Source organism: Cajanus cajan, chromosome 9 (genome assembly GCF_000230855.2).
Source record: "Cajanus cajan strain Asha chromosome 9, NIPB_CcT2T_4, whole genome shotgun sequence".
NCBI lineage: Eukaryota > Viridiplantae > Streptophyta > Magnoliopsida > Fabales > Fabaceae > Cajanus > Cajanus cajan.
The window spans coordinates 13968504-13983165 of NC_138525.1; the positions used below are offsets into that span (position 1 = coordinate 13968504).

The 14662-nt window shown below is 32.9% G+C and overlaps 2 protein-coding genes across 3 annotated transcripts; one reads left to right on the forward strand and one right to left on the reverse strand.

The window, feature by feature from the left end:
• Positions 1–3257: 3257 nt before the first annotated feature.
• LOC145951876 (uncharacterized) lies at positions 3258–6887 on the reverse strand. 2 transcript variants are annotated; one of them, XR_014429815.1, is made up of 4 exons: positions 6325–6887; positions 5727–6251; positions 3928–5644; positions 3258–3841 (listed from the first exon to the last, which is right to left on the reverse strand). XR_014429815.1 is itself a non-coding variant. In XM_083064029.1 (3 exons), exons 2-3 carry the CDS (start codon positions 5871–5873, stop codon positions 4979–4981), a joined length of 813 nt encoding a protein of 270 aa, XP_082920155.1. In that variant the 5' UTR covers positions 5874–6251; positions 6325–6887; the 3' UTR covers positions 3258–4978. The 2 variants fall into 2 exon arrangements, 1 of the variants encoding a protein (XP_082920155.1); XM_083064029.1 differs by having other exon boundaries at positions 3258–5644.
• A 2482-nt stretch (positions 6888–9369) lies between these two features.
• Positions 9370–11819, forward strand: LOC109816965 (putative carbohydrate esterase At4g34215). Its single transcript, XM_020382142.3, has 2 exons — positions 9370–10179; positions 11331–11819. The coding sequence occupies exons 1-2, from the start codon at positions 9598–9600 to the stop codon at positions 11577–11579; spliced, it is 831 nt and encodes a 276-aa protein (XP_020237731.1). The 5' UTR covers positions 9370–9597; the 3' UTR covers positions 11580–11819.
• Positions 11820–14662: the final 2843 nt, after the last annotated feature.

Consider the following 14662-nt stretch of genomic DNA (forward strand, 5'->3'; position numbering starts at 1 on the left):
TGATGAATGTTATAATATGTGATGAAAAAATAATGAAAATGCATAATAATGATATATGTATGAGTTGATGTTGATGGTAACATGGTGTATGAGGTAATTTTGATGGTGATGATGTTGATGAGAAATGTAAATCTAGTTTGTGATTGACAATGATTAGATCTAAGCATGGCATCAGGTCATTTTTTATATTTACATGTTTTAAGATATTTTATTTATTTGTTTTTTATTTTTAAAAAACCTTTATTTATTATGCTTTGAGATAGAAAAGTATCATATAATTAATGTCAAGTTTACAAACCGTTAACTTACACCTAAGAACCCAATTACAAAATGTAAAAAAAAATCCAATTACAAAATGTAAGAAGATAAGAACCCTAGTTAAATAAAACTAAAAAATTATTTAATATGAATTTTTTGTTGTTAAAATATTGTTTTCTATTTTAAAATAAAGGGAATAATATTTTCTAAAAAAAATTACATATAAAAATGATATACAAAATTGAAAAGTTATAATTCGTAAAAACTAGAACTATGAAAATTGACTTTGTGGATTAAATTAGACTAAGCTTAAGTTAGACTTTTTATTTTGATTTCCAAAAATAATAAAACTAAATTGGCCTGATTTAATTGGTCAAATAAGTCAAGGGGATATACATCTAGTTGAAAAGGTTATTTAACTTATTTGATCCAAAAAAAAATTTCTTGTAGAAATCTACAAAATTATGCAAAAAAAAAAACAAATTTGATCCATCGAAATTATAATGAACGTACTAAGATGCAAACCTAAAATTCTATGCATATTACCTCAATATCTCACCACTAAACCAATCTTAATGGTCCAAAATTATACAAAAATAAATCAATAAAATGAGATAATTTTGCCCAACTTGCCACGCATTTGGGAAAAATACATTTGTGACTTTTATGAAATTGGCCCAACACTTTTTCCAAACTTTGGCATGTCAGACAAATTTTTCATAAATCATCACTACTTATTTTTTTAATAATTTTTATACAAATATGTTTCTTTTACTTAAAAATAAAAATTAAGTTACAAATAACTTGAGTCAAATACACTTTTATTATGAAATAAAAGAGTAATATTTGTTTAAATCAACATGTGACTTACTCAAAGTACTACCTTTAGTAAAATAAAATAAAAGTCCATATCCAACATTTAAACATCATAGGTAAAATAAAAAATATCAAAGAAAAAAAAAATAATAATAATAATAATAATCCTTTCATAAATGATATTTTTATTGATAATTTTCACATAAATAGATGATTAACAAAATAATACTTAATTTTAAACGAGATTGACATTACCTCTTTTTTTTCATGTCACAATTAATTATATGATATCTTTACAAAATTTACATTGATAAAAGAATTATTACTTTTGTAATGACTTAACAGATCACTACACTTTACAACTTAGCAACTAAGCAACAAAATTAAATAATTAAGTCAACTACATTAGAGTTATCATTCAGTAATACTTGGAAATCCATATAAAAAAATATATGTATAAGGTGCATAAAACACAAAACAATTCTTGTCAATTTAACTTGAAAACATAAAACAATTCCTAACAAATCTAGACAACCCACCAATGAAATTCATAGTAATGTTATCCCATTGTCACTCTCCATCATCTAAAGTAAGGCACCCGATTTCGATGCTCCACTTTGGCTTTTTAACAAGTCATACAAGCTGCCACATGCTCCAACACCTTTCTCTTCATACCAAACCACCAAAAGATTTTCCTGAGGTTTTGCTACAGCTTAGTCATGCTAGGATACAGATTAAGCCAACTCTTATATCCTTTTTCTAAAACCATCTTTTTTTATCTTAGAATATTAGGATAGACAAATTTTTCCTTTAGACCTCAAAATTCCATCTCCACCAACTTCAAACCCCATTATTTTCTCTATACCCAATAATTGTTTTGTTTTCAATAAATCTAGATCTTGCGTATGTCTCTCCTTCACTTGCTCCAAGAACTCATTAGTAATGTTAGTTAACTCATAGATATTTAAATCTTTGAATTTTTTAATCAACTTCAACTCCTTGATCATTAAAGATGACATACAGATGGATTACCTACTCAAAACATCTGATACCACATTAGCCTTACTAGAATTATACATCAACTTGAAGTCATAGTCTTTTAGGAACTCTTTCTACATTCTCTTTCTCATATTCAACTCCTTCTGCTCAAACAAATATTTCAAACACTTATAGTCACTAAAGATATTAAACTTTGTCCCATAAAGATAATGCCTTCAGATCTTTAGGGTAAACACCACAACTGTCAACTCTAGATCATGAGTGAGATAATTCCTCTTAAGGATCTTCAAATGCCTTGAAGCATAAAGCATTACTCCCCTTTTTGCATCAACACACAACCTAACCTTTGATTAGAAGCATCACATAACACATCAAAAGATTCACCAAGGTAAGGTAACGCCAATACTGAAAAAGTAGTCAACTTCCTCTTCAATTCCAAGAAACATTCCCATAGGAATTTTTCCACATAAAAGGTTGATCATTCCTTGTACACTGAGTTAAAGACATTACTATTTTAGAGAAATCTCTATGAATCTCCTATAATAACCCTCCAACCCAACAAAACTCATGATCTATGTAACTATTTGAGTTCACTCCCACTACAACACAAATTCCACCTTAGTTGGACCCATAAAAATCTCATCAACAAAAATCACGTGACCTAGAAACTTCACCTCACTAAGCTAAAAGTCATACTTAGATAGTTTGGCATACAATTGTTTCTCCCTTAACACTTCCAACACCAACCTCAAATGCTCCCTATGCTCTTCCAAAGATCTTGAATAGATAAAAATGTCACCTATAAACATAACAACAAACTTATCTATAAAGAGTCTAAAGATCTTGTTCGTGTACTCCATGAACACAATTGGGGCATTTATCACACCAAACAATATCACAACATATTCATAATAACAATACCTAGTCCTAAAAGCATTTTTTGGTATATCACTCTCTTTCACCCTTATTTGGTGGTATCTATATCTCATATCAATCTTGGAAAATACAAAGGCCCCCTTCAATCGATCCATCAAGTTATCTATCCTAAGTAATGGATATCTAATAGTCAATTTATTCAACTACCTATAATCAACACACAATTGACACTAGTACAGAAAGGGTCTTTTACGTCGTGTATTTTGACCCTTTTACGTCAGAAAAGGGTCCGACGTTAATCCGGGAGTCGTAAATTTACGTCGCCTCTAAAAGGCGATGTAAATTTACGTCGGGGATTTCTCCAAACCGACGTAAAATGGGGCAAAATCATGCCACAATTTTACGTCGGAGATGGCTTTGTCCGACGTAAATTTACGTCGGTCATTGCGTGGACCGACGTAAATTTACGTCGGACAAAGCCATGTCCGACGTAAATTGTGGGAGTTTTTTTTTTAAAAACGTTTGTAAATTGATATACCCAACACCTGCATATAAATATAATCCAGAATACCAACTCTAAACCAGGCAGTCCAGAATAGAAATTCAAATTGTATTTCAAAATTGAATGACAAAAAGAAAATAATATATAAATCTTAAAAAACATAAATTATGACAATGTAAATCCTATTATCCTAAAAAAGCTATAAAACATGTTTGTCAATGCTATCTAACTAACTAAACTAACTAACTATCAAACTATAAACATAATATCTAACTAACTATCAAACTATAAACATAATATCTAACTAACTAAACTTAGAAAAAAATTTGCCCATTGTTCTCTTATCTTGAGCAACTCATCTTCGGGCAATGGAGATGGATCTTGAAAGACCTGAAAGGGTAATTTAAGTGTCATTAATATGCAATGTTAATTATTCTAAAGGTAAATATAGTTAAATAAATTTTGATATGAATTACCTGCGCCCAAGAATCAATAATACCCGCAGAAACTATGGCTTTCATCCAATACATGATGTAATAGCCACATTCAAACGAGTCTTGTTGCTTATTACACTAAAATGAGAAACAAATAACTATTAATTCCAAAGTCAATAAATTTAAATATTATTGATTGTATGAATTTATTTGCTAACCTTAGGGTATATGAAATGCAATGACTTTGATGATCTGGCTCTTCCACTTAATATATTAGCTCTAGACACGATTCTAATTAATTGAAATAAAAACAAATGTTAGCCAATATATATAATTAGTTTTAAAACATAATGAAAAAATTTTAGTTACCCATGTAATTGGCTTTTAATTTCATGGCTTGGTTTTCGATGAAGTGAACAAAACCACACCACGGTATATTCCTTAGGAATGATTACCATTAACAGCCAATGGGATCTACATTGTATGACAAACAAATCAGTTAAAAAATTACCATGATTAAAAAACCAATTAAAAAACTAACCCGTCAATGTATGGAGCCATGTATATATGTTTTCTTGAGTCACTCATCCATGTTTGCATATATTGTTGGATCTGGACCTGAGTGTTTCCTGATTTTTGGATGGATTGAGGCTCAATAAATCCATATACTTCTGCTTGTGCTTGCTCCACACTCAATTTATCCATGTACCTAACACAAATAATTATTATAAGTTAAATGTAATTATTGTAAATTTAGACTCATAAAAGAAAATATGACTTACATGGCCCACAACTGTATGACAGATATATTTAACATGCAGTTTCCCCCAACAATCTCTAATGCATCAGGCAGAGATATGTATAGTGGAACATCAGAGCTATCAACTCCAAAAACTCTAATGTCCCACTGCAATTGAATTGGATGCTTCTTTATTCGTGGTAATTTGATTAGAAGCATAGATATGGGACCATCCTCAGCTTCTGCGATATTGGCATCATGAACATGAGGTTCTCTCATGACCTCTTTACCACGATTGATAAAATCCTAAAGAAATAATCAAAATTAGTTAAACAATAATAGAATTATAAGAATCTAAAAGAGCAATAATATAATTACCTTTGCCCGTGCCGAAAGCAGCATGACCAAACGTTTTGGCCAAGCTAAGAATGTGCCGGTTGCCTGCCCCACTAGTTGAACCTCTGTATTGGGCAAAGGCACTGGAGCAGCAACATCTTGAACTTGGTCAACCACAACCCGTGTCCAGTCTGGCTGTAGAGGGACACCATGGATGGTTGAGCCACCCTCAAATACTCGGCCAATAGCCACTAACCGTGGGGGGTCATCCTCAACATATAACTCACACTGGTTTGGTACATCAATGTGAGTCTGATCCGGTGAGGGATCTGGAGCAGCACAACTCCCTTTAGTGCTGACTCGAACACCATCATGAGCAACTGCAGTCTGTTGCTGAGAACGAGCTAAAAGTTCAAACTTCTGTTCAAACTGTTTTCCAATATTCTTCACTTTCTCTTCAAACTCCATCTTCAATCTCTGCTCCAATTCCTGTATAACCTCTTGACTGCAAGAGTTGACAGTGTTCCTCGATGATCGGCCACCAAAGAAATCTCGGTGGCTCCAAGAACCACCAACACCACGCACATGACCTCCGTGCTCTGGCTTTCCTATGGCCGTTGTGAGGATATCATTCCGACCATCAGAAACAAATGAGCCCTGGGTGCTCTGCTCAACTAAACCCTCCTGCAACAATAAGGAAGATTAAAAATTCTTATGAATTAAATGAGTTGAAATGAAGAGTCTTAGTTTGTATATTTTTACTTACTATTTTACTAGCAACGACTCTTGCAGACTCAGAAGTCATTTGCCCATCTGGTTTTGTCCGGGCTACTATCCACATCTCATGGCGGGGAGGTGACTCTACACGGTCAGCATCCTCAACCCCTACTGCCTGTGCCTTAGCCTTCTTCATTTGCTTTTTTTTTCTTTCATATCCCTCTCTTGACAATAGATGGGGTGCATCATTCTTGGCCTGTCGTTCTTGGGCAGCTATTCTTTTAGCCTGCAATAATACAAAAAAGAAAATGAGATAAAATAAAATGTACCTTAAGTATTTGTGTCAATGTAAAAGTTATCAATAACTAACCTGCCACGAAGGGTCCAATCGAGTGGCACAAAATTGCATTCACTCCTCATCAGTGATCTGGTAGTTTAGACAGGGAGTCTCATTTTGGCGCTCTCCAAATACATACTCCCGTGTCAAGAAAGTCTTGAAGTCTCTCCACCTGGTGGCAAGGGCAGATAACATCTTCCTCCTCATGCCCTCAGTGTTGGGAATGTCAAAATTTTGCTATGAAAATAACAACAAATAATAAATAATGTATTTTAGTTATATAATATTGAAAGGATGTGAAAGTATATACCTGAATATCCTGCCACATGAGGTTCTTGTCAACCTCCTGAACGTCATCCCATGATGGAATGATAATAGAAACATGTCGTCGAGCTAGGACTCCCAAATAGCTCTTAAACTTGGCAGCATTTGGGCCTGATGCCTTTCCAGAACGAGGATCCACCTCAACCGGTGTCCTCTCCTTGGCAATGCGCCCAGCTGTCAACCCAGACAATCGGGTGACAGATCTACCTTCCCTCCTTCCACTGCCAGACCCAGAATCCTCCATAATCCTGAAAAAATTAAACTGTCATTATTAAAACAATGAATTAACTGAATAGACAAATAAAGTAAAAAAGATAATAATAATATAGCAACAAAATAACTAATAAAAAAATAAATTGCATTTTCTCTTGCAAATTGTAAGAACTCTTCAACTCCATTTCTGTACTCTTGACTAATGCGACTTGCATTCATCCAACTTCGATTCATTATCTATATATTAACACAAATTAACTATTGACTCAGTTATTCATAAATTTTCTAACCTAAACTACAACCCTAAAAAATCGATGGTAAACTAAAGGTCAATGCCTAAAAAAATCTCTTCTTTAATGCATCTGGAACGGCCCGTACTGAAACTAGAACGGGCCGTTCCAGATCAAAAAATTACAACAACAAATTTCCAGCAGAACGGGCCGTTCTCTTTGCAGAACGGCCCGTACTGCTTGCACAACAACCCGTTCTGCAAGGAGAACGACCCGTTCTTCAAGGAGAACGGCCCGTGCTGCAAGGAGAACGGGCCGTTCCAGCGGAACAAAAGGTCAATGCCTAAAAAAGTCTCTTCTTTAATGCATCTGGAACGGCCCGTACTGAAACTAGAACGGGCCGTTCCAGATCAAAAAATTACAACAACAAATTTCTAGCAGAACGGGCCGTTCTCTTTGCAGAACGGCCCGTACTGCTTGCACAACAACCCGTTCTGCAAGGAGAACGGCCCGTTCTTCAAGGAGAACGGCCCGTTCTGCAAGGAGAACGGCCCGTTCTGCAAGGAGAACGGCCCGTTCTGCAAGGAGAACGGGCCGTTCCAGCGGAACAAATAGCAAAAAAAATACAAAATAATTACGGGGACAACAAACTAACCTCAAACGACCAACGTGCAGACACTTAGAGACTTGGATACGTTGAATGTAGCAATAAACGCAGTGGGAGACTCAGAAATTCAGAGAAAATGAGAGGGGTTGTTTGTAAATTTACGTCGGACTATGGGGTTTCCGACGTAAATTTACGTCGGACTAGAGGTGGTCCGACGTAAATTTACGTCGCACTATGAGACTGCGACGTTAATTCCCACATTTACGTCGGACTAGGGGGGGTCCGGCGTAAATTAGTCTCCACTTAATTACGAAACTGCCACCGCGTTTTTACAACGTCGGTGTTTACTGTTTCCGACGTAAATTGGGTGACGTAAATACCCTTTTTTGCACTAGTGTGAGCACCATCATCCTTCTTTTTCACCAACAACGTTAGTGCACCCCACGGAGATACACTTAACTTGACCATTTATTTTTCAAAGCTCCTCAACTTGCTTCTTCAATTTAACCAACTTAGTTGGAGATGTCCAATATGGAGCTATTAACATTGACCCTACATCTGAAACCAAGTCAATACTAAACTTTACTTCTATATTAGGAGGAAACTCCGACACTTCATCTAAAAATACTTTAAGAAAATCTCTGACCACCTCAATTGCACTAATTAATTTTTGAGTCTCAACACTCAAAGTAGATAAGATAATGAAACATTGGGGTCCCTCCCTCAAAAGATCATCCACTTGTTTATCAGTTATCAGTCCTTCATTTTCAATCTTTAGGAAAATCAACTCTTTTATGACACAATGTATAAGGATATGATTGGCAGACAACTAATCTATCCCCAAAATTATATCCAACTCAACCAAAGGAAAAAAAAAATTAGGTTCACCCTATAACAACAACCATATACTTCTATTGGACACCTCAAACAAACGTCAGAAATCACCACAAAAGTAGAAGTTAGAGTAGACAAACACATGAAAATCAACATGCAAAGCACTAACACTCAAACCTAGTCTTTTCACTCAAGCAATAGATACAAATGAATGGGTAGCTCCTAAATAAAAAAGGACAGAAACATCCTTACTAGCAATTTTCTCCTTCCTCTTCACTAAGTCAAAAGAAGTGAAAGCCTCAACTCCTATCAAAACAAACACTCAACCAATAGTATTGAACACTTGAGCTTTAGAGAACTTCTTATTAGCTTCTCTCAAGAATTTCTTAAAACATGAACTTATAAGATTCATGTCTTAAGAAAATCTTATATGTTTTTTCTTAAGCTGAACTAACTTAATTGTAACTCAATTATTTACGGTCAATTTAACACTCAAAAGTTCCTTAACCTTCAAAGTTCTAAAACATTAACACTAATAATTAATCATATAATTAAATTAAAACATCTAAAACACATTGTCTCACAATATAAATCTAGAATAATGATATTTAGTATTTTAATTGAATGCTAGTCGGGTTCTTTGATTGTAAAGGTAATCATTAAAAAATATTATAAAAATAAGTATATAATACTCTTGTTTTTGTGCAACAAAAAGTATAAGAAAAATAAAATAAAATCCTGTCTTAAAAAATATCATTATCTTCGTAATAAATATTATAAAAAAAATGTGTTGAAAATAGAAAGAAAAAATATACATGAATATCATTATGACTAGATTCTCAAATAAAAATATCAATCTCAATGTCAAATTACCATGAAAAAATAAACATTAAAAAAAAGTTAGGGAAGCAACCTATAATGGATCAAATAGAGACACCTGAATTAGAGAGACGTTACGTTATATACACTCGAGACAGAAGATTAATTTTCCGATGCATACATTATGTTTCATCATGGTTGCTAAGTCCCTTGCGGGCCCCACATGAAGCACGCCAGAAACGGACCAGGATCATTTACAGTCTCAAAAGAATCAGCACAAGGTGCAGTTTTAAATCAAACCGTTAAATTTGATAAATTTAATCTCAAATTTTAGTATATGATGAAACAAATAAACTTGTTAACGGGCCAGATTCGTGCAGTCTCATCCATAACCGCAGAGGATCAAAATCCGCCGGAAACCAAATTAGCGTCTTACCTAAGTGTGTCATCAACTCACCGAGCAAAGCCAAAAAAAAAAAAAAATTAATATCACCACTACTTGGCACTTTTATTATAAGTTCATCACTCAGTAGTAGCATCGTGACACAGATCAACCATGGCGGTGATTTCCGTCGTGTCATGGTTTTTGTTCATTTTTCTATCAGCCCAGAGTGGTTTATGTTCAGTTCCGAGGGACATTTTCGTTCTGGCGGGACAGAGCAACATGGCTGGACGAGGTGGCGTTGTCGGGGGGAAATGGGACGGCAATGTCCCTCCGGAGTGCAGGCCCGGCCCGCGTATTCTGAGGCTAAGTGCGGGCCTGAAGTGGGAGGAGGCCCGGGAGCCTCTGCATGCGGACATCGACGTGGCGAAGACATGTGGCGTTGGGCCCGGGATGGCTTTCGCGAAGGAGGTTGCGAAGGGTGGTGGTGGGCCTGGGTGGGTGGGCCTTGTCCCTTGCGCCGTGGGTGGGACCAAGATTGGAGAGTGGAGTCGAGGGTCGAGGTTGTACAATGAGTTGGTGCAACGCGCGGTGAGCGCAATTGGGGATGGTGGTGCACTCAGAGCGCTTGTTTGGTACCAAGGGGAGAGTGACACGGTGAGAGAAGAAGATGCTGAGGCTTATAAGGGTAGAATGGAGAGGCTTATTATGGACCTTCGCTCAGATCTTCACCTTCCCTCTCTACTTGTTATACAGGTATTTTATCTTCACCTTCTTTCGTTAATTGCATAATCCTTAGATTCAATTAGTTTCTTTGTTTTCTTAGAGAATTTAAAGGGAAAAAAAATATAAACAAAACCAAAGCAATCAAATGATCGCTTTAGAATTACTTAAGTTATCAACTAATCAAATTTATAAAATGTAAATCTATAATTTAAAATACTAAAATTAAATTTAATTAATTTCGATCGAATCCAATTAAAAAATCAAATCAATTTAATTGATTGATTTTACACCATCAGTTTTATTGGATTATCTGAATGGATGATCATCCATGCGAGTGTGCGAGTGCGACAAATGTTTTGATGTATCTTGTGTGCTCTTAAATTCAATTTGAAGATTCATGTAAGAAAAAGTCATATTAAAAAAGATTTATTGAATAGTGATTTTCGCCTTTTGTGAACTAACCTAATTTCTTAGAAAGCAGACAAACGGTGCACAGCTGTATTCGAATTTCAAACGAGCCCGATGATCTATTTGAATAAACATTTTAAAAAAAAAGGATAAAAAGAGAGTTTTAAGTCATAAATTATAAAAATAAGAATTTTAAAAAATTAACAAAAAAAAAACTCTACAAATTAGTTTGTCTATAAATTTATTTTATTTTATGGAGTAGTTAATTTTATTTTAAAATTATAATGATAATAATAATAATAATAATATTTAAATTTAAAATTATATGCATACTATCATAATCTTTTATGGTTAAATCGATCATAATAATTCAAACATAAATTCTAATTTTAAAAACATAAAAATATCAAAAGAAATATTTATGACAGTTCATATTTGATTTGCCAATTATCATGACAACCAACCAGTACAGTAAATGGGCCACAGCCCCCAACTTGCAGGAACTTATTATTTTTTATAATCCGTACAAACTTTATATATGGACCCAAAAAATCAATACCAGTTTGTTTCATTGTGTAATGTATTAAAGCTGACAAAATATGATATAACAATAAAACTGGTACCAAATAGCATAAGAAACAGTGGCTAATTAATCTTTTATCGTATTTCTTCCTATATTTAATGCACAAATTGAAAAACTGTGATTTGACATGGTCACTAATGAAGGAGATTAAAATGAAAAAATTGTGGGTATGTAAACTATTGTTACTCAGGTTGCACTTGCATCAGGGGAAGGGAAATTTATAGAGAAGGTGAGGCTTGCTCAAATGGGAATAACATTGCCTAACGTAAAGTGTGTAGATGCTAAGGGACTGAGTCTGAATCCAGATAAACTTCACCTCACCACCATGTCTCAGGTTCATTTGGGTATTCGATTAGCACGTGCCTATCTCGCTTCAACCAATCACCATTACCAATTCAATTGTAACATGAAGAATCATACGCAAGTTTTAGCTAGCTGAGACTGCATTTCTGTATTGTATATTTGGCAACTCGTGAAGAAAGCGTGGCACCTCTTGAAAGCTACATTATGAGGAGGCTTCGGGGGTTTCTGATTTCTGTAATTAATTGTCTCTTTTGGATTACTACATGGCTTATAGACTTTACTATGAACGTATGAACAAATAGTGTAACATCCCTCTTATATCATGCCTTACCAATTCCATTTTATGATATTTTATACAGTGATATTTTACTCGATTCTTCATTGATCATCTTTACTTGATCTATTAGGTGTGCAAGAGATATGATAAGAGAGGAATTGTAGGTAAATGAATAAAAAAGTGCTTTAGTGGTAAAACTCTCATATCATGGATTGAAACAATTTCAAAGTAATATTAAAGTTTTTTTTCCAGACTTTAACATATTTCTATTTTTTATTTTTATTTTTTGGTTTTGCACACGTTTCTTTTCTTTTTTCTTTTTAGAATTGGATAGTAAATGTGAACACATCTTTCAGTGAAATTTGATATTTGAATTTGCCACATTGTGGGAAGTAACCACTTCAAAATACTTTTTTCTCAATATTTCTATTTTCTTTCAACTCCAATATTCTTCTACTAGGAAGATTCAAGTTGGAAGAGGATACTCATTTAATAAATGTCTATTAAATTTCAAAAAAGATTCTCTTCGAATTCGACAAAGAATACTCATTTGATAATGAAAAGAAAAAAGAAAAAAAAAACAATATGGGGACAATGTTTTGTTTTTGATTCTTATAAAATGAAAATGACCTTGGAAGGCATAGTAGCCCACTTTGTGTTGGACCGTGCAACGAGTTGCTATTTATGTAATTTGGACATTAGCAATTTGTTGGAATAATCATAGCTCAGCAAGGCTTGGACCATATATAAAACCTCTGCTTCACATAATTATGAAAAACAGCGTGTTCTGGAACCCAGTCAGCAATTCTGAGGCCATATAAATAAGGATAATATTTTTTGTATTTTGCGGTCGTATTTCGAGTTTCATATTGTTTTTCAGTCATGTTGTATCTATAATTTAAAACACATAAACAACGTCAAAAATTTACACAGAATAAATGTGACACCTTTAAATAAAAACTTAATCATTACCCAATTTGTATGCTATCTGGGACGATGTTGATATTTTTTTAAATGAAGTAAGTTACGACCATTCTAAATAGCAGAAATCCGGAGTAAATAGTAAATACCCTTTTCAATGTTTGAATTAGGCAAATATTATCATATTAATTCTAAAAATTAAGAAATTAACGAATAAGTTTCTAAAAGTACACATTAACATTTAACTATCATATTAGTTCAACACTTGAAAAAGATTGTGTGATTAAAGTAATAATAATAATAATATATTCAAAAATTAGAATAACAATAAGTAGTTAAATTTACTAATTTTTATTAAATGATAATCACACCCTCCACAAATCATAATGAATAAGAAGGTACTCAGAGTTTGTCTGGGCGTATGTGGTATGATATATGTGACTCTGTGTATCACATTTTATTTTTACTTGTGTTTCCTGTGAAGTAGCCTGATTTTCTAAACTAGGCAGAGCAAGACACAATCCATCAAGGATAATAATGTGAGTGCCTTAGATTTGACAAGAAACTGAGGTATCTCCAACATTTGGTGGAGATGCTGTTCCCACAAATAATTTTCAATCTGTGAATGATACCTCTCAGCCACCAATTAGGGATAAGCCAACTACAAGCTACAACCACTGCATCAACATAAGTGTCATTGCAAGTTTTTGGGAGGATAAACAATTTCCTGTGCACAATTTCTTCCTCTAAAGGCCTCAAATTTGCTAGTGACCCTCATTATTTATTTTAATTTTGATTTTAGTACCTTACTATAAAATAACAAACACTGATGATATGTTAGGAACCCAAAGAATAATACATAGGCTTAAACCAATAATTTTATTTAGTCATACTTAATAAACTATCATGTAATCACTAACCCGTTGTCTGTTTGAGAAATAAAGCGGAAGAAAATAGGGAGGAGATAAGATAAAAATATTATACATCCACATTTTATATAAGGAAATAAATATAAAATAAGTTATTTTTGCATACCCATAAAAGAAAAAAAAATCCCTCTCAAATTGGAATGAAATGGGAGGAAAATAATTTATCTTTTTTTTTTTCTTTCTGTTTTTATAAAAATAATATTTTTTAAATAAACAATTTTATCTTAAAAATATATATTGTTAAAAACTTATATTTTTAACTATTATAAATATATTTTATATATAGAGCGTGCAAACATTTGAGAATTTTATAAGTTCTTTTAACTAACTAATAAATTACTTTGATCAAGATAAAAAATTTTTATTATGAGAGTATATTTTAAGAGTTTATGGTCAATTTGTTTAAACTAAAAAATAAAGTGATTATAAAAAAAAATTTAAAAAGTAATTCTTTAAGTTGATAGAATTTAATTATTAAAAAAGTAAATGTTTATTTTAAAAATAAGCAGCTTATATAAACGCATAAGTATAAAACTGCTTATTTTATTAAAATAAGTCTTTTCTTTATATAAAATTTATATAAATGAGTCCTATAGTTTATTTTTATAAGTTAATTAAAGTAACTTATAATTTATATCAGGCTTTTAGTTTTTTCTTTATTTTTATGTTTGTTAATTTACTTAAAATTCTTTTGTTACCTTTTTTAGTTTAGAATATTTTTTTGTCTATCTATCAGTCCCTTTCTCTTATTATGAAAATCATTTTATATTTATAAAATAATTTTATAATACACTTTCAACTTAATCAACTAACTTATAAGAGCATCCACAAGCATCTTAAGAATTGTTTAAGTTTAAACAATTGTATCTTAACTCATTTTAGCATTAGAGGCAATCTATTTCGCAGTGTGGGTTGCTTAATTTTAAGGAATGCTTGTTATAATTAACGTTGAAAATAAGTCGAGTCGAGTTTGATACGAATTTTTCTTTTAATTTAAACTTAATTTTTATTAGTAGCTTGATTCAGCTCATTTGCTCAAATTACATGAATTAAGAGTCAAATTTTTTTAATCTTATACATTTCAAAAATTAA